The following is a 25,934-nucleotide window of genomic DNA, read 5'->3' on the forward strand; positions in this document are numbered from 1 at the left end:
TGACCTACAGAAACAATTGTGCTTTTTTCTGGCCTGAACTCCAGAAGCCCCTCACCCAACCTCAAACTCTGGGCTCTTCCCTTCCGCCCTCAAGCATGACCCTCCATCCATAAACCCCAAGATTTTCCATGCAAACCAATCCCACCCACTCCAAGAGTCCCCGAGACTGTCACATCCTCAGACCCCACACCACCCAGAAATGAAACTGTTTAGAGGACACATAGAAAGAAAGCAGGTGGCATTGGTCTGGCCCCACAGTCAGACTGCAGGATCCTGAATGAAGTTTCCACTACTGTTGTCCCACTGTACAAATGCAAGTGGCCCTGTGTACTGAGTCTATTCATTAACATGGTATGACTCTGACAGATTAAGGCAGAGGTGGGTAGGTTCAAGTGTCCAAACCCTGGCAGATGTTCCAATAGATAAACATCACCAATTAATGTAAAACTCCAAATTCTTTAAAGGACAAATATTACCAAATCTGGTAGAGACAATTTCACGCGTGTGTGTGTGTGTGTGTGTGTGCGTGCGTGTTAATCTATGTGCTGTGGCTACTTTATTAGGTACACTGGTACACCTGCTTTATTAATGCAAATATCTAATCAGCCAATGGCTTGGCAGCAGTCCAATGCATAATAACATGCAAACGTTGTCAACAGGTTCAGACCAAACACAGAATGAGGAAGAAGTGTGATCTAAGTGACTTTGACCATGGGATGATTGTTGGTGGCAGACAGCGGGGTCTGAGTATCTCAGAAACTACTGATCTCCTGGGATTTTCAGTCTTTAGTTTACGGAGAAAGTTATAAAAAGCAAGAAAACATCCAGAGAGTGGCAGTTCTAAGGGTGAAAATACCTTTTGAATGAGAAAGGTCAGAATTAGAATGGCAGACAGATTCAAGCCAACAGGAAGGTGACAGTAACTCAAATAACAATGTGTTACCAACAGTGGTGTGCAGAAGAGCATCTCTTAATGCACAACACATCGAATCTTGGTGTGAATAAGCTACAGATCACACTGGGTTCCACTCCTGTACCTAATAAAGTGGACACTGAGTGTATTTCTATCTGCTTCTCCCTCCCTCTCTGTTGCAAAACCTTCTTCTCTTCAATCCCCTGTTTTGGACCTCATTCAAATAAGTCATGCAAAAGCATTGATTTAACATTGCACAGTTTAAGAAAAATTTTGCGCTTATCAAGTTTACAAGATGACTGTGTGGCAGCCCACTCAAGGATCTCAGAGAAACAGTAGCGTAGATGGAGTGAGAAAATATTACTGGGATTACTGATTTCCCAAACAAAAAATGGGATTCATTCCAAAAGACGGTGGAAGCTGAAGAAAGGAACTTTCCACCAGTGCAGAGTGAGAAATCTGTGAAAAGTATTTAAGTATTTAACAGCCCCCCAAGGATGGAGAGAAGCTTAGCTTTCCATAGTCCTGCCATAAGATCATGATGATATCTCATGCCATGTGGTTGCAGTGTGGCCCTGCCAAGTTAGAGTGCAGACATTGTTCGGACCGTACCAGGTGCTACTAACATCCGCTTCTCAGACAAGCTTTCGGCTCCACAGGGAATGTGAAAATGAAGAACTTTCTGGTAAATATGTCATACCCGCAGCCCCGCCTACTAGCAGAGAGTCAGGTCATGAGAAATTGGAAGCCTTCCAGAACAAGGCTTAATGCTTCCACTTTGGCTCTCACCAGCTCGAAATGGAGACTGATTCACTTTGTCCCTGGTCCATTTTCATAAGCCTTTTGAAGGTGCTGACTCTCACTGCAGTTCAGTCCGCTCCCCTGAAGGTGCTGATTCTCACTGGGGTTCAGACCCCTCCCCTGAAGGTGCTGCCTCTCACTGGGGTTCAGTCCCCTCCCCTGAAGGTGCTGACTCTCACTGCAGTTCAGTCCGCTCCCCTGAAGGTGCTGATTCTCAATGGGGTTCAGACCCCTCCCCTGAAGGTGCTGCCTCTCACTGGGGTTCAGACCCCTCCCCTGAAGGTGCTGACTCTCACTGGGGTTCAGACCCCTCCCCTGAAGGTGCTGACTCTCACTGGGGTTCAGTCCCCTCCCCTGAAGGTGCTGACTCTCACTGGGGTTCAGACCCCTCCCCTGAAGGTGCTGACTCTCACTGGGGTTCAGACCCCTCCCCTGAAGGTGCTGACTCTCACTGGGGTTCAGTCCCCTCCCCTGAAGGTGCTGACTCTCACTGGGGTTCAGACCCCTCCCCTGAAGGTGCTGACTCACTGGGGTTCAGTCCCCTCCCCTGAAGGTGCTGACTCTCACTGGGGTTCAGTCCCCTCCCCTGAAGGTGCTGACTCTCACTGGGGTTCAGACCCCTCCCCTGAAGGTGCTGACTCACTGGGGTTCAGTCCCCTCCCCTGAAGGTGCTGACTCTCAATGGGGTTCAGACCCCTCCCCTGAAGGTGCTGTCACTGGGGTTCAGTCCCCTCCCCTGAAGGTGCTGACACCCACTGGGGTTCAGACCCCTCCCCTGAAGGTATTGACTCTCACTGGGGTTCAGACCCCTCCTCTGAAAGTGCTAACTCTCACTGGGGTTTGGGTGTGTTCCTTCTCTATATATGGGGGGGCCCTTCTGTCTTCCTTTATATCAATATGCTTCTTTAACCCCTATTTGACTCCCACATCCGGGCAACCCACTAGTTCAACATCTAATCCCATCTTCAACTTCCCCTGCTCTTCGGTGAGTTATGTTCCCCATCAGAAGCGCCAACCAGGTCTGAAACATCTGTTCCACAAACTCTTTGTCCGCACCATGAATACACACACCACCCTACTGCTCCGTCTATCCTCCCCTCTATTCACCTCTCCTTTCTCTAATAGTCCATGGCAGTATAACCAAGAGGACCATCATCTCCGGATTTGCCCACCTTTTTGCCCTGGTAATCATTCTCCAGTCCAGAGCCCGGGATTAAATCTGATGGATTCCTGTCACCCTGTTGGGTTCATTTGAACATCTGTACCATTAGGATGGCCTATTTGGGAGAAATAATTGAAATACAGAGGTAATGCCAGTGCCAATGGGATGGAAGGTCCTGCTTCTGAGACCTGAGCCTTGTCCCAGGTGGGGAGGTTGGGAAGGGGAGCTGGGGTGGGGGGACATAGTGGTACCGAGTGGGGTTCGAGCATGCGATTGCGTGAAGGCTGACCTGTGGAGAGAGTCCATTGCTGACCTGGCTCATGGAGTTGTTGGGTGCTGTTGGGTTCATGAAGCTGTCAGGGTAGCCGGAGAAGCCGTGCCGATTGGACGCCAGGCCGTAGGAGGCGCTCTCTGCTGCCGCCGCCAGGCCGCTCTGGTGCATGGAAGAGGGCGGCAGGGGCTGTGGCCTGTGGACAGTGCTCCCTCCATCTGAGTCCAACCACATACCACAGCAGTTAGTCACACAGGCAAGCTCCAACATCATGTCCATAATGTATTCCTCCTCTCTTTCTCCAATACTCTCTACTTTCCCTAATTTCTCTCTTCCCCCCCTCCGAGACTACCCTATCCTTCTCTTTATATGTCTCCCTTTCCATGTCCTTTCACTTTCCTTCCTTCATTCTCTATTCCCATGCCCCCACCCCCCCACTGTGCTCCTCTCCTCCCTTCTCCTCTTCCCCTTCCCTGCCTTGCCCATTCCTTCCCCATATCTCCCTTCCCCACCTCCACCCCCTCTCCATCCTCCCTCAAAGCGTTCCCACTACTCGATTCCATTGAACAGGCAGGAGCCGCTCTTCAGCTGATGTCAGGTAGGTCTTTGCAGTCACAGAGGTACTGTATCTGAACCCAAGACCGTGCTCACTTATGCTGTCTGGCAGAGCGTCCGGGGAAGGACCCCTGGTTAGCTCCTGTTCCTCCCTCACCCAGCAGCTTGAAGACTCATTGTGCGTCCCTACAGCAGAGGACGGAGCCTAGATCCCCCAACTCAGACTGCCAAGAAGGAGATCTCCTTAACATTAGACTTTAAGAGTTTGGCTGGATCCACCTTTAAATAGGAGCAAAATTTTCCATCATTTTACTGTTCAACTGAATTGTGATCCCACTCCAACCAACAGCCTCAAATAATCCCATCACCCATTCAACGTCTGCTCTACCAGAGAGAGCTTCGCCAGGAGCTGAAAAGACTCAGAGCCAATATCAGCTGGCCCAAGACTGTACACACGATCTTGCCTGTTCAAGTCATCTTGTACAGGGTGTCAATGAGCTACAAGCTCGTCCCTTGCATGCTGTTCTGCAGACATGAGACTGCCCTTACCTTGGGAGAGCGTAGTTGATGGGTACGATGACTCGGGCAACTGGTATGGGGGCAGGGTTGGCATTCCAGTGGGTGCAAAGCCTCCTGGTAACAGGTGGTTGAAAGCTGCCAGCTGATTGGCTCCAGCCTGTTTACGCCACCGAGCACGGCGATTACTGAACCACACCTGAAAAACAGAAAAGAAAACTATTACTTCAATACAGTGTGAGTGTTAGATGGGGAGCAGAGAGGGATCAGGTAAGGCATAGTGCTGTCACTCTTAAATACTCTCAAGGCTTTGCACCATTCACACCGAGACCACCAGACTCAAAATGAGTTAGGCTGATCATCACCTCCTCCATTAACCCATCCCACCATACCTGCCCCCCCAACTACCACTACTTTATCATTTCCTGACAGTCATCTGATGTTCAGATACTCCTGTACCTAGTGTCACTCATGTACATACAACCAGTCCATGTATATAAGCTAACCTTATGTATTTATGTTAATTGTGTTTTCGATTGTGTTCTTTATGCTTGTAGTTTTTTATGCTGAATTGGTTATAGAGTAACAATCATTGTGTTCTCCTTTACCCTTGTGTACTGGATAATAACAATAAACAGTCCTGAATCTTTAAACTTCAGGAAGGAACTATCCAGTGTGTGATTCTTTGAATCTGCCTTCAATCCATTGCTTTGAACACACACTAGACAACTGCAGTTTTCTCCTCCTTCCTTTCAACTCTTCCATTTCGCCCAGGTTGAGTTTATTTCCCTCTTGACTTCTCCACCTTTCACTCGGCGTCTGGTTCTTCTCTGTGGCCAAAACATTTGGTCAGTCCTTCAACTTACTGTCCAATTTTATCTTATTTGTGCTCTATAACGCTGCATCAGTGAAACACCTGTCCAGCCATACCTGTAGAGCAACACATACACGCAGAAACACACACACAGCCTTGCTACTTTCCTTCACTTAGAGCTGCTGTGAAGGTGCAGATCCTTGGTGGGGTTTAGTTCTGAGAGCACCGCGTTCCCTCTCCATTTGCCAGCCCGTGCATTCAGTAATGATGGGCCATACAGTCACTGAAGGAAAAAAATAATGATCAAGGCAACAGGCAACATCAAGGTACCTACCTGGACGTATGCACAGAGAGGTATCAGAAAAAGGCCAGCAATATCATGAATGATCCTGCCCACCCAACTCATGGACTGTTTGTCCCGCTCCCATCAGGGAGGAGGGTACTTAGCATCCACGCCAGGACCACCAGACTCAAAAACTGTTACTTCCCTCAAGCCATCAGGCTGATCAACACCTCCACCCACTAACCCACCACCACTTCTTTACCATTTTCTGTCACAGTCACCTTACGTACAGATACTCTTGTACTTAGTGTCACTTTAACGTGCATGCAATCGGTCTCTGTATGTTAGCTAATCTATGTATTTATATTTATTATGTTTTTGCTGTATTCATCATGCTTATTGTGCTTTTTTTATGCTGCACCAAGCCCGAAGTAACAATCGTTTCATTCTCCTTTACACTTTTGTACAGATGAACGACAATAACGATCTCGAAAGTTTCCTGATCTGCTAACAATGCTAAACTGAGTTGGTGTATTGAGTGTGCTGGGGGTTTGAAATGTTTCCCCAGGTGCACACATGAAAAGTCAAGTATGGTTACTCACCTTCTCTTCCTTTGTCTCTGGGGCACGTGTCCAGTGTGTAGATACCTCTCATTTAACCAATTTCCCCCGGGATCAATAAAGTATGACTATGACTCTCTTTGTGTGTCTGCAAAGAGCCTTAGGAATGTCAGGCAAGAAGCTGAGAGGTGTGAGGTTCTGCATTTTTGAAAATGGTGCCATAGTATTAAATATTCAAATGGCTTCATGTGTCCTAATTGCTTCCAATGCCTGCATCCAAGTACTCTGTGTGTCTTTGCACACAAAACACAGTCTCTTGCAGGTGTTGCAAGCAGTTAGGAAGCAAATGGAATATTGGACTCCACTGCACGAATCCACGAGTCTGCTGGAGGCTGGAGGCGATGACCTCTGCTGGGGTTGGAGGATTGTGCATGCTCGTAGGGTGGGAGGAACAGGGCTTGTGTCCGGTTTTATTGTGTCCTGTGTTGTTTTTGCCCAGCTTCGTGGCCATGTTCTGCTGGCGGCAGAATGTGTGGCAAAACTTGAGGGCTGCCCCCACCAGCACATCCTGAAGTGTGTCGGTTGTTAACGCAAATGTCACATTGCACCGTATGCTTCAATGTACATTTGATAAATAATTCTACATCTACACGTCCCGGGCATCACTGTGACCTCACCCGGAGAACCAAATGCACTGAGGGAAGGTCACGCCTGCCTCCCAAGGCAGAACCTTAAAGGTTCATCAGATTGATTATTGGGGTAGTAGTTGTTCTTCTGAGTAAAGATTGGGACTCTGCTGTCTGCTGTTTAAAAGAATGAGATGCGAGATCCTGAGAGGTTTTGACAAATGTAACAGCTGAGAGGCTGTTTCCCACAGCTGGAGTCAACATTAGGTGATGGGAAATGCACTGGCCGTTTGGAACTGAGATAAATAGAGAATTCTTTACATGAGAACACAAACCTCAGAGATGGTGCCATGATTCCCATATCTGCCGTCTCTTGTGCAACAAGAAGTACATTTGGCTCTTTCGATGAGACCACAGCTGATCAGTACCACTTCCCCGCACTAACACAGTTTCAGTTCATTTGCGAAAATCTAGCTTTGTCTTTAATATAGCCGCAGTCCAGCCTCCACAGCTCCCCTGGGTAGAGAATTCCAAGGGCTCACCATCCTCTGGGTGGGAAGTTCCTCTTCATCTCGGCCCTGAATGGCCAACTCCTCATTTTGAGACTGTAACCCCTTGTTCGAGGCACCCAACAGTGGAAAAAACATCCCTCCATCCACCCTGCCAACCCCTTACGTTATTTAGATTATGAGGACACACAGTCCTCTTTTATTGTCATTTAGTAATGCATGCATTAAGAAATGATATAATGTTCCTCCGGTGTGATATCACAGAAACACAAGACAGACCAAGACTGAAAAACTGACAAAAACCACATAATTATAACATATAGTTACAACAGTGCAAGCAATACCGTAACTTGATGAAGAACAGGCCATGGGCATGGTAAAAAAAGTTCAAAGTCTCTCGGAAGTCCCATCATCTCACGCAGACAGGAGAAGGAAGAAAACTCTCTTCCTGCCACGAGCTTCCAGCGTCGAAAACTTGCCGATGCAGTATCCTGGAAGCACCCGACCACAGTCTGAAAAACTGGGTCGTCTGAAAACTTCGAGCCTCCGACCAGCCCTCCGACACCAAGCACCATCTCTGCTGAGTGCTTCAACCCTGACCCTGGCCACCAGCAACAGGCAAAGCCGAGGATTTGGGGCCTTCCCTCCAGAGATTCTCGATCGCACAGTAGCAGCGGCAGTGAACCGGGCATTTTTACTGAGAATGCCTCTCATTCTTATAAACTGAGGGGAGAACAGGCGCTGTTTGCATAATTCCCCCCCCCCCATTCACCTTCCCCTTTGTCTAGCTTCACCAATCACCTGCCAGCTTGTACTCATTCCCCTACCTCCACTTTCTTATTCTGGCTTCTCTCCCTCTTCCTTTCCAGTCCTGATGTAGAGTCTTGGCCCAAAATGACTACTGCTTATTCCCATCCACGGCTGCTGCCCGACCTGCTGAGTCCCTCCAGCATCTTGTGTCTGTTGCACAGGTAGTTTCTGTTTTATCTCAAACACAAGGGATTCTGCAGATGCTGGAACACACGCAAAATGCTGCAGGAACTCAGCAGGTCGGGCCGCATCTGTGGAAATGAATAAACAGTCGACGTTCGGGTAAGACCTTTCTTCAAGACTGGAAAGGGAGGGGGAAGATGCCAGAAGGAAAAAGGTAGGGCGAGGGGAAGAAAGACTAGCAAGAAAATAATAGGTGAAGCCAGGTGAGTGGGAAAGCTAAAGGACTGGAGAAGAAGGAACCTCAAAGAAGAGGAGAGTGGACCACAGGAGAAAGGGAAGAAGGAGGGGGACCCGGGAGAGGTGATAGGCAGGTGAAGAGAAGAGGTACGAGGCCAGAGTGGGAAATATAAGAAGAAGGGGGAGGGGAGGGAAAGAAAAGATTTACCAGAAGGAGAAAGCAACGTTCATGCCATCAGGTTGGAGGCTAGCTAGACGGAATACGAGATGTTGCTCCTCCACCCTGAGGGTGGCCTCATTGTGGCAAAGGAGGAGGCCTTAGACCAACACGTCGGAACAGAAAAGGAGATAGGATTTAAAGTGGTTGGCCACCAGGAAATTCTGCTTTTGGTGGAATGGACAGAGGTGACTGCTTTGCTCAATGCCCACTCAACTCATCTGAGCTGCTCACCCAAGTCATTGACATAGATTGTGGACAGCCAAGGTCCCTGTACTGATCCCTGCTGCATCTCACCAGCCATGGCCTCAAAACGTGAAAATAACATATCTATTCCCCAACTCTCTTTTTTGGTCATTACTAATCTTCTTAAAAATTAGCAAGTTACAAGGACTTGAGGACCTGAGCTTTGGGGAAAGGTTGAACAAGTTAGGACTTTAGTCCCTGGCGAGTAGGAGGTTGAGGGAGATTTATAGAGGTATATGAAATTATGAGGGATATAGATAGGGTAAATGCAAGCAGGCTTTTTCCACTGAGGTTGGGAGAGACAAGAGGTAGAGGTCATAGGTTAAGGGTGAAAGGTGAAATATTTAAGGGGAACCTGAGGGAGAGCTTCTTCACTCAGAGAGTGGTTAGAGTGTGGAATGAGCTGCCAGGAGAAGTTATGGTTCTGGGTTCCAGTTCAACATTCAAGAGAAGTTTGTATAAGTACACGGAAGGGAGGGTCATGGAGGACCACGGCCTGGGTGCGGGTCAATGGGACTAGGCAGAGTAACAGCTCAGCATGAACTGGACGGGTCGAATGGCCTGATTATGTGCTGCAGTGCTCTATGACTCTGTAGCTCCATAACTTCTATCGACGACGCTATTTTATCCCTAATAACAGGCACTGTAATTTTGTCCAATAATCTCTTGCGTGACACATCATCCAAATCTTTCTGAAAGTCCATTCTTTCACTGATCAACCCTATCTGTTTGGACCATCACATCTCAAAAAACGCTGACAGATTTGCCAAATGTGATTTCTCTTTCAATGATAGGGCTGACTCTGACCTATTGTTAATTCCCTGCATTGCCTCTCTTTCCTTTCTTAAATATTAAGTTTGTACATATTACTTTTTGATCTGTGGAAGCCATTCTGGAATCCATTAACCTTTGGAAAATGACAACAGTAGCCTCCTCTTTCAAAGCTGTCGAATGCACACCATGTCCCTGGGATTTACTGTCCTTTGGGCTCATTACCCTCTCAGATATTGATTTTTTTGGATGTTAATTTCCTTGAGTTGTTTGCCTACTCAGACAGGTTCACTTTTCCCTGGAATTTCTGAATCCGTTTTCAGAAAGCAATACACATAAGATGTGATTGATTTCTCTGCCATTACTTTATTTTCTCCAGTATCGTTTCCCGTGCCTCACCCCGAAGGGGGACCCACAGTAATTTAAGCTAATCTTGCCCTTTTTAAATATCTGTTGAAGCTTCGACAGTCTGTTTTTACGTTTCTGGCTGGCCTCTTCTTGAATTCTACTTTCCCTTATCAATGCCTCAGTCCTCCCTTGCTGAATTCTGAAATTCTCTCAATCCTCAGGCTTACTGCTTTTTTTTTTGGCAATGTTATAAGCCTTTTCCTTTGATCTAACACTATCTTTAACTTCTCTTGATAGCCATGGCTGGACCACTTTCCCTGCTTTTTTTTGCTTTAAAAGGAAAATATATCATTCGCAATCTATGTATTAATTCTTTAAATGTTAGATATTCTTTGTTCACTCAGGGGCTTGTGAAATTTTGTGACTTTGTGGTGGATGCTTGGATATTATAGGATGTTTAAGGCTGAGGAGGGTTCTCAGGAATTTTAAGGAATTAGTGATTTCCAAGGGTGGGAAGGTGTTGGTAAAAGGATCAGCCATAACATTACTGAGTGGTGGAACAGGAATCAGGAACACAAGCTTTCTATTTCTCCAAAAAAAATTTAAGATTAGCTTTATTTGTCACGTGCATCGAAACATCCAAACATAGTTTACATCGATGACAGACAATCCGAGTATACGCTGGGGCAGCCTGGAGGTGTTACCCTGCTTCAGACACTATCATAGCATGCCCACAATGCACTAACCCGAACCCATATATCTTTGGAACGTGGGAGGAAACGGGAGCACCTGGAGGAGACCTACGCGGTCATGGAGAACGTACAAACTCCTTACAGTCAGCAACGGGATTTGAACCCTGATTGGTGGCCGCTGGCGCTGTAGTGTTAACGCTAACCACTGTGTCACTATATCCTTACTTTGTACATCACAGCCAAATGGATCCCAGTCATTTCTGACCAGTGCACAAGCAAGATTTAAATTAGGAACTGTGATCAGGAGAAGCAATCCTGGATGGTCCTTCCCCTCCCCTTGAATGGATACACTGGATCCTCATCCCTGTAGTTCCCGGTGCTACCCCAGAACATTAAAAGAACGGGTTCCTGAGAGGAGGCTTCAGACAGGGGACTAGTAAGTACACAGCCAAGTACAGACAGGGAACTCAGACCCGAGCATAAAGCCAGTGAATGATTCTGCACACACACACCTACACACATACCTGCACACCTGAGCCAATCCCCTCCTTCACACCATAGTGAGAAGTGAAGTAACCCACAGGTTCAACTTCTCAGGTTACACTGAGAAGCCGAATTCACTAGTTTGTGCTCTGGTGCCTAATTCAATGACCCTTGAAAGTTGCTGGATCATCGTTAAGGGCACAGCAGCCTAGTGGCTAAATTACTGCTAGGATTTGGGACCACTGAACCATGGGGGGCATGAATGTGAATCTCTTCATAGCTGTTGGGAATTTAAGTGTGTAACATTAGATAAATATGGAATTAAATTTCTTAATTACAGAAGTTAGAAGATCACTAGATTTCCACAGGAACCCCTTTGACTCACCAATGGGCTTCAGGAAAGGAAATCTGTCATCCTTAATTACTCTGGACCATATGACACTCCAAATCAACCAACGTGATTGACCCTTAACTAGCCCACTTCAGACTGGGGCAGAAGTCCCAGTGGTGCCTGTAACCCACTGGTGAAATATCTGGCTGGTTCACCAGCCTCCTTTGGGAAGGGGAATTTGCTGCCCCTAAATGGTTTGGCTCCACAAATGAACCCCATTCCACACACCAACCTTTCAATGTCCCCGGCGTACGTGGAGATGGACAACGGTGCTGTTTTGCCGGTGTGACTTTTGTCCGCAGGCCACCAATTATAGAAAGTAAAGCACTGACCTTTGAGGTCCAAAGGTAAATCAGTGTCAAGTGCAGCACAGACAGATCTGTGTGCAGTCTAACTGAGTCTGTGAAAACGTTGGCAAGTCAGGCCTCAGGATGGAATTGCCCTGTGTGGGTTAGCTACTTACCAAAGTATGAATCACAACATTCGGCTGCTATGGGAACTGAGTGGGAAATGGGCAAGACTGCCTCCAAATGAAAATTGACAGGAACAGTTGTGAGTGTGAGTGGGAGTTGTTTGCCTTCAGCCCCCAGCTACACAGAGATCTTTTGTTTCACAAAAACAAGCCGAATCACAACTCATTGGAAGCCCGGTTGGGATTACAGTCGGAATCGTCGCCTGGCTTCACAGCAAGGGCTGACGCCTTTTCAAATTAATTTATGACATCCTCAGAAAGTTCAGAGCACAGGCCTCATTTTTAACAAGATTGATTTCCAAAATATCAAGTGTGAAGTTAGCACAGCTAGTCCGAACTGATAACCAGGACACCTGGCCGGTTTGTGTCCAGTACCAGCCTATCCCAGGTCAGCTAAAATCACCACTCATTCCAGAACACAGAGACAACAGGCCACAGTAAAGGGGTTTCACTGGTTCAGATGGCCAATGTCCAGTCACTCAATGTGGCTTAGTACGGTCACTGTATAATGTCCCCCAACAAATAGGGCAACTAGGGATGCACAATAAATGCTGGCTTAGCTGGTGACACCCACACCCCGTAAATGAATTTAAAAAAACATAGGATCTTCCCAGTTCCATTCTCCTTCGTACCCACTAAATCGTGGAATTAACCTATCCTCAAGTCCTGGAGAGTGACCCCTGCCATGAAGTCTACCCTTCACAATCTCTTCTGCAGATCCTGTACACTTCCCACCATCATTCACTTACCCACATCTACTCCACACCCCGTACGCTCTGCCATACCAATACGCTCCATCCTACCACGGATCTTACCCCGCTCCTTTTGTCCCCCCTAAGAGCATCTGTGTAATCATCTGCTGAAGAACCTCAAGGACACCCTCTTCCATCTCCCAGAGGTAACCAAGGTGAACTTCCAGAACCTCTCTCCTAAGTTACTGCCCACATCTTTAACCTGTTGCTTCAGGCAAGGATGAATGAGGTTTTCTGTATAATCAGGCACTGGCATTGGAAATAATTCACCATGAGTTTTAGAGCCACACTTCTGCCGATGGGAAAACTCATGACTGGACCTTCCAAACACTGACTTTGACACACTCCATCACCACCACATGCATCAAAAGGCTTATCTCAGCTGCACTGTTTATTTGGACAGCAACACTGGGCCTCGAGCAGATTTTGAGGCTAAGCCTGGCACTATAGTTTGACATTTGTGCCCTTAGAAACTTAGTTAAATTCAAAGTTCAAAGTAAATTTATTATCAAAGTACATATATGTCACCATATACAACCCTGTAATTCATTTTCTTGCGGGCATACTCAATAAATTCAATAGCCATAATAGAATCAGCAAAAGACCAGACCAACAGGGCAGACAACAAATGTGCAAAAGACAACAAACCGTGCAAATACAAAATGAAATAAATAATAATACACAAATAAGCAATAGATATTGAGAACATGAGATGAAGAGTTTCTTAAAAGTGAGTCCATAGGTTGTGGGATGTGGCCAAGTGGTTAAGACATTGGACTAGCGACCTGAAGGTCGTGAGTTCGAGCCCCAGCCGAGGCAGCGTGTCGTGGTCCTTGAGCAAGGCACTTAATCACACAGTGCACTGGTGCCAAGCTGTATCAGCCCTTGCCCTTCCCTTGGACAACATCGGTGTCGTGGAGAGGGGAGACTTGCAGCATGGGCAACTGCCGGTCTTCCATACAACCTTGCCCAGGACTGCGCCCTGGAGAGTGAAGACTTTCCAGGCGCAGAGCCACAGTTTCGCAAGACTAATGGATGCCTTTATTTATTATAGGTTGTGGGAATAGTTCAGTGATGGGGCAAGTGAGTAGAGTGAAGTTATCCCCTCTGGTTCAAGAGCCTGATGGTTGAGGGGTAATAACTGTTCCTGAACCTGGTGATGTGAGTCCTGAGGCTCCTGTACCCTCTTTCTGATGGCAGCAGTGAGAAGAGAGCATGATCTGGGTGGTGGGGGGTCCCTGATGATGGATGCTGCTTTTCTGCAACAACTCTCTGTGTAGATGTGCTCAATGGTGGGGTGGGTTTTACCTGTGATGGACTGTGTTGTATCCACTACTTTTTGGAGGGTTTTCAGTTCAAGGGCATTGGTGCTTCCATAACAAGCTGTGATGCAGGCAATCAATATACTTTCTACCACACACCTATAGAAGTTTGTCAAAGTTTTAGATGTCATGACAAATCTTCATAAATTTCTAAGGAAGGGGAGGTGCTGCCATGCTTTCTTCATAATTGCACGTACGTGCTGGGCCCAAGCCAAGTCTAATGAAATGATAACATTGAAGGATTTAAAGTTGCCGACCCTCTCCACCTCTGATCCCCCAATGAGAACTGGCTCATGGACCTCCGGTTTCTTTCCCCTGAAGTCAATAATCAGCTCCTTGGTCTCACTGACACTGAGCAAGAGATACTTGCTATAAATGTGATGCACCTCTCCAGTTCACGTCTCAAGTTAGTTTTACGCACATTTTTATGGCACATTGCTGAGTCACAACTAGGACAGACACTGTTGCTAGGATACAACTTGGGCCTCTTGTAGCAACTCCTCAGGCACTACTATACTGGTTTCTCAGTTGGCTGCTGAATCATGGATGTTGTTCAGCACTTTAGTCTTTCATTTTTGTAACTAGGAGTTCAGATGTTTGTGGGGGTTGGGTGGGACCAGTCCTACATCAAGATTCATCAGGATTCCTTCTTCAGTTTGCCTTATGATGGAGGGCAGAGTGGGGGTGTAACTTGGGGGGAGTACATTGGGGTGAAGGGAAGAGCAGAGTCAGGGTATGGAATCGGACTGTGAGAAAACAAACAGGAGTCTGAAGTGGGTTATTTACTGCAGGTCAACATCAGACACTCCCATCTGCCCCCATGAGATAGATTTCACTGAAACTCACAGCTAGGCATCTGAACCCTGACCCTTCCTGTCCACAAAAACCATCCTCCCTTTCATGTTCTCTTTAACTCCATCCCTCAGAAGGGAATGTGCTTAGCAGGGAACTCAGAGAGAAGTCCCGGCTGAAAGCAGACAGCGCGTCACCCTGAGGTAACGCCGGGCCTACACCACCAGGCTTATCACTATAACCACACTCTAGGTCAGATTATTAAATTTCACTGTCAGCAGAGGAATGGATCAAAAGCAAAGTCATTAAAATAAAACCTGTGTGTGTGTGTGTGTGTGTGTATATGTGTATGTGTGAGAGAGAGAGGGAGATCGGACAGTAACCATGTTTAACCTTTCAGGAAGAGTCACACTGTGGTTGGTCAGAGTCTCGAGGTCGCAGTTGGGTAATGGTTGAACATGGACTGAAATCAGGAACTGTGGATTGGCGGACAGTTGTCTCCGTCCCTGACTGGAGAATCATACTGTTCTTCCTCCCTCTCCCTTTTCCCCAGTTGAGCTTCCCCTCTCCCTATCCTTTCCCAGACATCTAACTCACTGTGGGGCTTGTGTTTCAACATAATAACATCCCTCACATCAACCTGTTAGAGTAGACATGGGCGATATTCAGCGTTGGAACCCTCCTCAGATTTTCAGAGAAAACAGTGTTGAGTGATTGGCAGATGTACTCCCCCACTAGCCCCATGCTATGAAGAGCTCATAAATCTATAGTTGGGGGCACTTTTCGGCTTTTCATTACCCAATGGACAATCAAAATTCAAGATTCAAGACTGTTTAATGTAATTTCCAGTAGGCAGGTGTAAAGGAGAACGAATCAATTGTTACTCCAGATCCGATGCTGAACAAAACAAAAATACAGTAAGATAAAGAACACAATAGTAAAAGAAAACACAAACAAATATAATTTAATAAGCTAGCTTATATACATAGATTGATAAGGTGCAGCAGGCACAGGACTGTCTGTACGTAAGCTGACTGACAGGAAATGACAAAATAGTGGTGGTGGGAGGTATGGAGGGATGGGGGTGTTGATCAACTTTACTGCTTGGGGAAAGTAAAGGTTTTTGAGTTTGGTGGTCCTACGTGGCCTCCTCTGATGGGAGTGGGACAAACCGTCCATGAGCAGGGCAGGTGGGATCCTTCATCATGACACTGGCCCTTTTAGAATATATGTTCTTGGTGGTGGGCAGGCTGGTGTTGGTGATGCGTTGGGCAGCTTTGACTACCTGTTGTAGACCCATCCTGTCTACCACAGTGCAGTTTTCGTACCGTGCTGTGCGTCAGGATGCTCTGTACCGCACATCTGTAGAATGACATGAGTTTAGATGAGTGAGTGTGGCCGACTGAGTTTGAGTACAGGTGAGTGTTACAGACAGAAGACTCTTCCATTTTCAGCCTTGGGTTGGTTGGGAGCGCTCTTATCTGATCAGGAGGCTGTCTCTGCAGTCACTGTGGACTAGGACACAGGGGTAATCTGCAATGCAGATGAATCAAGACTTGGTCTGCAATCGTAGGTGTATAACAGCACCTGTAACTACTCAGGATAAAATCAAGACAGTCATCGCTGTATTTTTTAAAATCTATTATTTCTGTCTGCGAACCCACTGGGGGAGTTGGAGGCCCAATGCCTGAGAGTCCACATGACCAATGGAGACTGGAGGTCAGGGGATCAGGGGGCAGCCTGTCCTAGGGTGGAGGACTGTCTCTGTGTGAGAGTGCTGGATGGGAAGGATGGAAGAGCCTCGTCTGTATTGGCACTGTTGTTCTGCTGCGTATTGTGGGCTCGCTACGTTGTGTGGCGACCCTCGCCGGCTGCCACCAGCACATCCTGATGTTGTGTTGGTCGTTAACGCAAATGACACATTTCGCTGTAGACTTCTACATACGTTTGATAAATAAATGAATCTGAATAAACATCAAAAAAACAGATTATCAAATCAATGTCTCAATCCCGTTTATGGAAGCTTGCTGTGTACAATTTGACTATAATATTTCATCAAAGTTTGATTATACACATGAACAGGGAAGGTACTATTGAAATATAAGTATTTGTTTTCTTTGGTTTCTTTCAGCTTCCCAAAGTTTCCCTTCTTCAAACCCTTCTCCAGTGATGCCTTTCTGCACTGACTGCCCCAGGGTCACTGTGGACCAAAATGAACTTACTCTTTTTTTGCTCTTTCTCATAAAAACTGTGACGGTTTAAGTTTTTCTTCTCAATGCTGCTTACGTCATGCTACGTACCTGCAAGATATTCACTGCACCTTTTGCAAGTGACATCAACCTCAACTTGACTCGGGTCCCCCAGTGAGGATCGTGCAGGAGCTTCTGGGGACTCCGTAAAGAGCCACAACGTCTTATCTCACAGAACATAAACATTTATTGACATCAAAGTGGAATCCTTGAGACAGACTGCAGGAGAAATCTGGGCTCTTGAGTCATCCCCCCAAAGTCTGATTCAAGTCCATGGTTCAGATTTGCTCTGACATTGAGTAGGAAATCTCAGATGTTCAGTGGAAGAACAATTAAGTGGTTCCCAGCGAGGAAGTGAGTCCCAGTGACAAACAGGGAAAGTGCCCCAGCTCCTCCAGGATGGGACTGCACTCAGCAAAGGACAGCCATGCTCAATGCCAAGGGGGTCCAGTGCCCAAGAGTGGAAGCAGCCTGCATGTTTGCTGGTCCGCACTGCGCAGAAATAAGTGAAGGCTTCCAGTGATGCGGAATCCTTCATCGGGGGACAGTTGTAGCATTGAGAATGGGGCTTTGTGGATGTCAGAGTGGGATCAGGGAAGGGCCGGGAGGGGATGGTTTGGGCGCAGGGTCTGACTGACCGGATGGTCGTATCGTGAGACCAGTGATGGTTGGGGGGGGGGGTGGTCAGAGTAGGAAGAAACGCCCTGGTACATACCTAACCAAAGCAGGCAACCTGAGGCCAAGAGGGAGGGAGAGAAGATGGCAGAAGAAGAGGAAAATGAATGGGGGTGAGAACAAGTGGGAGCTGAAGGCAGGAGAGTGCTGGACAGGTAGGACTGTGTCAGTCTGCGGGCTCTGGGATTGATTACACCGGGAGCTAATGATAAGGATCAGTGCCTACAATTTGTCAGACAAGCGGGTAAAGTGATCGCACAGGGGAGAGGCCCAGTTCTGCTCCTTCCATCGCAGCCTGGTCATTTTATGAAGATGGATTGCCCTCCAGGTGCTGTGTGTAACAGAGCGCAGGAAAACACACAGGAGCTGATGCAGTCAGGGAGCAGGCGTAGTGCCCGGCTCAGGAACCCGCCCCCCCCAGCACCGCTTCTCACAAAATATTCCAGAAGACGGCAATGCCAAGGTGCACACTAAAAGGCAGTCAGATGCCCACTGCCACTTCCTCGGCACCTCGCACCACTGTGCAGAAGATTTTCACCCCGTGAAAATGCGGCATTGCTTAATTAACTGGAAGTATAGGCAGCCTGAATGATTAATATGCCCCCCCCCCAAATTACCCTCTTCAAAAGGCCTGCCTGAGAATCAAACACTGAGAGGGTTACGAGATCGAGGAACAGTGTGGGGGGGGAAGAGTGGGATGCCAGGAAAAGTTGAGTCGATAGTCAGGAAGGCAGATGCAATGTTAATGTTCATTTCAAGAGGATTAGGATAGAAAGGCAATGCTAAGTAACACAAACAAAATACTGGAGGAACTCAGCAAGTCAAGCACATCTAAGGAAAGGAATAAACAGTTTATTCTCGCCCTTTGATGCTGCCTAACCTGCTGTGTTCCTCCAGCATTTTGTGTGCGCTACGCTGGATTTCCAGCGTCTGCAGAGCCTCTTGTGTTGATGTAATGCCAAGGCTTTTTAAAGCCTTGAAGCATTGCGAGCCGTTTTGGACCCTGTATCTAAGAAAGGATGTGCTGGCGTGGAGAGGATCCGGAAAAGGTTCACGAGAGTGATCCCGGGAATGACAGGGTTAATGTATGAGGAGCATTTGATGGCTCTGGGCCTGTACTCACTGGAGCTTAGAAGAATGAGGAGAGGATCTCAATGAAACCCTATCAGATATAGGGCATGGGGAGGATGATTCCTATAGTGGAGGAGCTGAGGACCAGAGGGCACAGCCTCAGAATACAAGGACATCCCTTTATAACAGAATGAGAAAGAACTTCTTTCGCTAGTGGGTGGTGAATCTGTGGAATTCATTGCCACAGACAGCTGAGGACTCCAAGTCATTTGGTATATTTGAAGCGGAGGTAGATAGTTCTTGATTAGTAAACAGCATCAAAGGTTACAGGGAAGAAGGTAGGGGAATGGGGTTGAGAGGGAAAATAAATTAGCCATGATGGAATGGCATACTGAATAGGCCGAACAGCCTAATTCTGCTCCTCTGACATGGGTGGGAGAGCTGGGAACAGTGTTGGGGGGGGGAGAGGAAGAGTGGGGTTCCAGGAAAGTAGCTTCAGGTTGGTTGGAGGGGGAGGCGGGGGAGCAAAGGGGAGAAAGAGGAAGATGATTGGTGAAGATTTGGGACAGAAAGGGGAATGGGAGAGGAGATGAGGAAGGGGAGAGAAGAGGATGTAAATGAGGGGGTTGTGGTGCTGAGACAGGTCGGACAGAGTGGGGAGAGGGTGGGAAACAGAGGAGAGGAGGTGGACACAGGATGCGAATGAGAAGAGGAAGAAAAGGTAGAGGGGAAGGTGGGGAGAAGAGGGAAGAAGGGAAGTTGCCAGTGGGGATGACATGACAACGTGACAACACGCACTGGCTTTATAAAGGGGTCAGTAAAATGAGCCCAAACCTTTTGGCTGGTTTCTTGCAGTGGGATCTTAAATGAAGTATGATGGGCAGCATTTCCAGTGTATAATGGGCACCAGGTCCCACCACATAGGTAACTCACCACTTAATTATTTATTGAGATACACCACAGAATAGGCTCTTCTGGCCTATCGAACCGTGCTGCCCAGCAATCCCCGATTTAATCTGAGACCAATCACGTGTCAATTTGCAGTGACCAATTAACCTTCCCACCAGTGGGAGAAAACCTCGCGGTCACAGGGAGAACACACAGACAGCAGCGGGAACTGAACTCGGATTGCTGGTACCACAAAGCATTGCGCTGACCACTACACTACAGCACCCCATCTGTGTCCTACCTGTGGAACCAGCTGACCCTCTTCACTGGGAATATCACAGAGATGGCTAAGTGCATCTTCACCTTGCATGATGGTTAAGGTGGGTGACCCAGAGCCCATTTCCCAGCTCTTAGTTAAAGCCAAGGATTTTTTGTGTGTGACTGTATTTTACTGATATCTTCTATGTGCTAGGTACTGTATGGTGCACCTTGGCCCCAGCGTAACATTGCTTTGTTTGGCTGTATTTATGAGTATTCATGTCTGGTTGGATGACAATTCAACTTGAACTATTAGAACTAGAGGTGGATGGGTATGTAAATTGCACTGTGGATTTATTGTGTCCCAGTTTACACCAACACACATCTCAGCACTGTGGGAAGGGCCACAGTGACAAGCAAGCTGACTGCCATCCCAGAACTTTCTAACACTGTTTGTGCTCATTCGCTCCCCTGCCAAGCTCTGTTGGGGTTGTTCTGGTTTCTCTCACATTGCCGGGGGACAGTGTTAATGATACCAGTGCTCCTCACACACAGGGAGGGGGGAGGAGGGGGGAGGAGGGGGGAGGAGGGGGGAGGAGGGGGGAGGAGGGGGGAGGAGGGGGGAGGAGGGGGGAGGGATAGGGAGCAATGTTGCTCTCACAGATTCTCAACTGTGCGCCTGTCTTGTGACTTGGAGAAATGTTCTTGTCAAAGGATTCTGCTGTTTAAATAAATCCATTTACTCATAAATGAAATTAGTGAGTATCATGACCGTTCATCTGAACAAAGATTCAATGATGACAATTCCAGTTTCTCTGAAACATTTGCAACGTGTCAAAAGCCAAAAAAACTCATCCAACTGATACAGCCTAGATGGTTGGACTGGACTTTGAGGTCACATTTGCTCAGAGAAAGGGGGGAAACATTAATTTTTGAAAAGGAGACAAATCAAACAGAAGCCTTACAATTTCTACAGCACCTCCTATGACTTCATTATCTCCAAGTGCTTTCTGACCAGTGAAGTGCTGTGAGGATGTGGGCAGTTTGGGATCTGTTGTTGGTGTCAGCAGCTTGACAATGAGGAAGAGAAATTGTTAGTCCCAGAGAAACATCTTGGAATGAGCACTGGGGAAAGTGCCCTGAGCTTGAGTAAAACAAGACTGAGACATCTTTCAGTTGTGAATGGATGAGCAGCAGGATGGATGGGGTACTCAGCTCTCCGGAAGCCTAGAATTTCCAACACAGATGAGAGTCCAAACAAATGAGAAGAAAACTGTGTGGGATTCAGCTAGCAGAAAGGGATGATGAAATGGTTAACCTGGAGTACACTAGTTCTTGCCCCATTCCTCATTGAAATGCTGCAGAGTTTGGGGATGGGTACGGCTACCCGTGCCCCAATAATAAATTCTGACCAAGGGTCTATGAAGCAAAAGGGGTCGAGAGTGGTTAGCCTGTTTCACGTGGCAGAGTGTGCACAGCTTCCTGGGAAGCTGTCTGGAGGAAAATGCAACTTGGTGAATCCAGTAAAAAGTGAAATGAGCAATCTATAAATAAGGGTGATCGAAGACGTGACGTCAATTACATTTGCTTGCGCACGGGCACCTTGAAAAGGAGGCTACGTAACACCTCCATTCTCAATGCCCCGGGACTCAGACAATGTACAAGTGGTAAGTCTGAAGAGTTTGCAACCATCTGCAGCCATTAGTACTGGTTGATGATCACCCCCGGTTCACATCATTGCAGCCAATTCATTGCAATCCATGCACTACCATGGAGTAATTTAGAATCTTGGATTCTTCGTGTGTGTGTGTGTGTGTGTGTGTGTGTGTGTGTGTGTGTGTGTGTTACTTTAAGAAAATCCAACCGCGTTGTTGAAGTTCTATGCTCCAGACAAACGCACATCTTGCCAGACTGCTGCAGTACTGGCATTTACCCAGCATATCCTACCCAGTAAAAGCAAGACAAATCCGATCCAATCCAAACCTCCGCCACCCATCGGTAGCAACAGAAGGAGTCATCAACAGAACTGTCAGGGGGCAGTAAAGCAGATTGCATAACCCCGACAATCCCTGTCGAGAGAGGAGGACCGATTGGACAACTACTTCACAGAGCTAGCATGGGTATGGTGGCCAGAATGGACACCTTCTAAACGTTAAGATTCTATTAACCTAATTGGCTTCAAAGTAGCTGAAAGGCAGTTTACATTTATTTTCTTTCCAATTGAGTGAGGGATGGAAAAAAAAACTAAAGCTCGTTTGTAGAGAAAAGAAATAAAGGTACAGCTGTTGTCAGCGCGCATTCCAGAAGGATTTCTCACTGCCAGAGTCTGCCTCTTCCCACCACTTTCAAGCCCACCGATCCCTCAAACATTTTCTACATTTCATTGTCGATCTCTCAGCCTCTCTGGGGCTTTCTGAAAAACTGCAAACATTAATCACTGAAATGCCTGCGCTGTGCCAAGCCCCGCTTGCTCCCTGCCCCCACAACCTCGGAGGTATGAGCCGAGAGGGTCGAACAGGAAATTGAGGATTTAAGATGTGGTAGGAGCCTCTCCTTGCTCATGGAAACTCATTCAGTCATACCTGTGACTGATCCCTTTCTTCAGAGGCGTGAAGACCCCTGAGGCTGTGATGAATTCCTGATGGACCAACCCTGAGGGATTGTATAGGGAATGGTGCTGGGCTAAAGGGTGTGCAGAAGAAGAGGTTTAGTGTGATTTACTCTGCACCATTTAGCAATCAGCTTGGATCCTTTGGGCACAAAGGTTTCAGAACATGTGTGTCAGCCATGGCTCAGTACATAACTCTTCCTCCTTTGAGGCAGGTTTTGTTTTCAAGTTCCACCCGAGGACCTGAGCCCAACATGTGGTCTGACCCAGTACCCAGGGAGCACCACACGGTGGGAGGAGCACCACACGGTGGGAGGTGCTATTTTTCAGAGGAGATGACAAATTGAGGCCCTGGCAGCCCTCCCAGCTGGACGTAAAGCATTCTGCAATACTAATTTGAAGAGAGCATGTGTTTTTTTTTCTCCCCCCAGTGTTCTGACCACATCCAAGCTTCAGCTGAAATCATCGTCTGACCTTCATCACATTGCGGTCTGTGGGATTTTACACAGTTTCAGATCTGCTGCTCAAACCTTTCTAATCTTCGGCGGCAGTCACAGACATGTCCTCAGAACTTGCAGTTTGCATTGAACCCTGGACCTTTGATATCTGGTCATTTCATTAAGCTTCATTGTGACATCTTCACAATAAGACCAAAATATATAGGAGAAGAATTAGGCCTTTCGGCCCATTGAGTCTACTCCTGCATTCCATCATGGCTGATTTATTAGCCCCTCGACCCTGTGCTCCTGCTTTCTCCCCATAACCTTTTACACCTTATTAATTAAGAACCTATCAACCTCCTCTTTAAATACACCCAATGACTTGGCCTCCACAGCCATCTGTGGCAATGAATTCCACAAATCCATCACCTGCCCACTGGTCCTAAACTCCCCCACTATAGGAAACATCCTTTCCATGTCCACTCTATCTAGGCCTTTCAATATTCAATAGGTTTCAATGAGAACTTATTAAGTCTACAGTGGTGGCTCATTAATTCAGCCTGGGCCAGGTGCTGTCACTAACTGGTAAAAACTTTCATCTTCCTGTTCCAGTTTGTGCTTAACACATCTGATCCTTGCAATTAAATAGCAAGGGTTCCAACACGCTCAATGTGCTAGCGAGATTCCCTTCGCTTCATCTATCCAATTCAGTCAGAACACCCCAGTATTAAAGCTGGGAGTGCATTGGCACACCAAACCCACAGGACAAAAACTAGTTTTCTGTTTCTACATATTGAAAAAAACAGGATGTTACCCCAATAAATAAATTATAAGTATGAGAGGATTGGGAAGAGGCTCCAACAATGAAAGGCGTATTTCCATATCCTGGCCAGAAGCATGGAATGACGGTGAATAGTAGGAAACCATTCAGCCCAATCTGCAACTGGCCTACGGCAGGGATATCCAATTAGTCTCAATCTCTACACTTTCTCTGAAACGCTGTGTTTTTGTCTTTAATTCAAACATTTATCCAAGAGATTTATGAAAGTATCTATTGAATCCGCTGCCCACACCCTCTGACCCTCTTTCACACAACTTTACAGACTACAACAACTTATGTTGCTGATTCACTCTCCTTTCATCTATGCTCTCTGATTAGCAATTCTTCTGTCACTGAAAAACAAAACTGCAGCCTTATTCTGGCAAACAGATCCAGGGTTTTGAACACCACCATCATCAAACCTCCTCTTTGAGTCTCTGCTTAGAAGAGAACAATCTTATATTTTCCGGTTTTCCAGCGGAGAACTGAAGTCCTATAATGCCTCCATTGCTAACATGTCCCAGTCAGATACTGGGATGAGTTTGCTGACCCCAATCTGACTGGGAGATCCCACTCCAGGAACTGAGCAATGAGGTCTACTTCATGCTTCCCAGTGAGACCCTTAAACAGTATTGGCGTTTCATCTCGTAGTTGTTGTTTACATAACTCTGAATATTATTAACGTTGGACTGAGGATCTATGCATGTGTAGATGTGGAAGGCCATACCAATGAGATACAGCCAGACGTCATCAGGAGAGAAACCCACTGTACAGATTTGTCCACCAAGGGACTGAGCCCTATAGACCAGAACAGACCATGGTTTGTTCCAGGAAGACTTGGGTCTACAGAGGGATGGTGACAAATGGGGAAGGGAGACAGAGAGATCAGCTAGGTTTCTTTCTTGTGATTTCTACCAGTGATCCACCTGTCTACGAGCACAGAATAGGCCCAGCCGTGGCCTTCGCCATTACCGATACTCTCTGCTTCACCCTAGAAGGCAGGATGTTTGACAGTTAGACAAGTCAAAATGCTTTTGAGAGTGGCATTGTATGGTCACGTTCTTCAAAATCTATGACCCTTATAATAGACACAGTTTGTTTTAAGCCACTCCAAAATGTTCCTTTCAAATTTTATTTTACTTTTTATTTTTATTGGGATACAGTGCGGAAGATGCCCTTCTGACCCTTTGAGCCTTGCCACCCGGCAGTCCCTGGTTTAACCCCAGCCTAATCAAATCATGGAACAATTTACAATGACCAATTAACCTACCAACCGGTACGTCTTTGGACTGAGGGAGGAAACTGGAGCACCTGGAGGAAACCCACGCAGTCACAGGGAGAACATACAGACACCTTACAGGTAGCGGGCGGGAACTGAACCCAGGCGCTATTCCTGTAAAGAGTTGTGTTAACCACTACACTACCATGCCACCCCATTTAAGACCCATTCACTATGAATCCAATGCCAGCTCAAGGTGAAGATTCTGCAGGGCCTTCAGGACAAATGGGGGAAGGGGGAGCTTTGGCAAATGCTTATCAGCGCAAAGGCCCAGTGAAATGAGGAGTGCAGTACTAACTTCAACCTAGGTAAACCAAGGGACTGAGCCCCATAGACCATGGTTTGTTCCAGGAAGACTTGGGTCTACAGAGGGATGGTGACAAATGGGGAACGGAGACAGAGAAATCAGCTAGGCTTCTTTCTTGTGATTTCTACCAGTGATCCACCTGTCTACGAGCGCAGAATAGGCCCAGCTGTGGCCTTCTCCATTACCGATACTCTCTGCTTCACCCTAGAAGGCAGGATGTTTGACAGTTAGACAAGTCACAAGGGGTTGTGGCCTCTGTATCAATCTGGCCGAGATTTGTCAGAGCAAACCATTCCCTGGAGCCTCAGTGTAATAATGAAACTAAACAAACATCTTGTACAACCTTTGCTCTCTCACTTTGATGGTGCTGATTCACTGGGTGTAGGCAACAACATTATTGCAGCTGCCCAAATATTAGAATTCAAATGGACCAAGTCCCTTTCCATGTCTTCCCTTTGTACAGAATCAGAACAAGCTTAAACCCTTCCCATTCACTCCTATTGTACAACTCCCAATGATGCAACATACTTTTCAATTCACTCTCCTTATACAGAATTCCAATTAATTTTAAAATCAATTGTGTTCATTCCATTACACAGAATCTTAAATAATTCAAAAATCATCATCGACATGGAATCCCAATGGATTTACGCCCATTGCCATTTGCTTCCAT

At 46.9% G+C, this 25,934-nt stretch overlaps 1 protein-coding gene across 2 annotated transcripts in view; it reads right to left on the reverse strand.

Annotated features, from left to right (window-relative positions):
• LOC134337712 (paired box protein Pax-7) overlaps positions 1-25,934 on the reverse strand; it is a 147,844-nt gene that overhangs the window by 41,814 nt on the left and 80,096 nt on the right. Inside the window, exons 6-7 of one of the 2 annotated variants that reach the window (XM_063032912.1) lie at positions 4,252-4,417; positions 3,190-3,365 (exon numbers count right to left, since the gene is read on the reverse strand). In XM_063032912.1, coding sequence (XP_062888982.1) covers positions 3,190-3,365; positions 4,252-4,417 — 342 coding nt within the window. Of the gene's footprint in view, positions 1-3,165; positions 3,366-4,251; positions 4,418-25,934 lie in introns of both variants that reach the window. The other variant, XM_063032911.1, reaches the window with a different exon arrangement.

This window comes from Mobula hypostoma, chromosome 25 (genome assembly GCF_963921235.1).
Source record: "Mobula hypostoma chromosome 25, sMobHyp1.1, whole genome shotgun sequence".
NCBI classification, from domain to species: Eukaryota; Metazoa; Chordata; class Chondrichthyes; order Myliobatiformes; family Myliobatidae; genus Mobula; species Mobula hypostoma.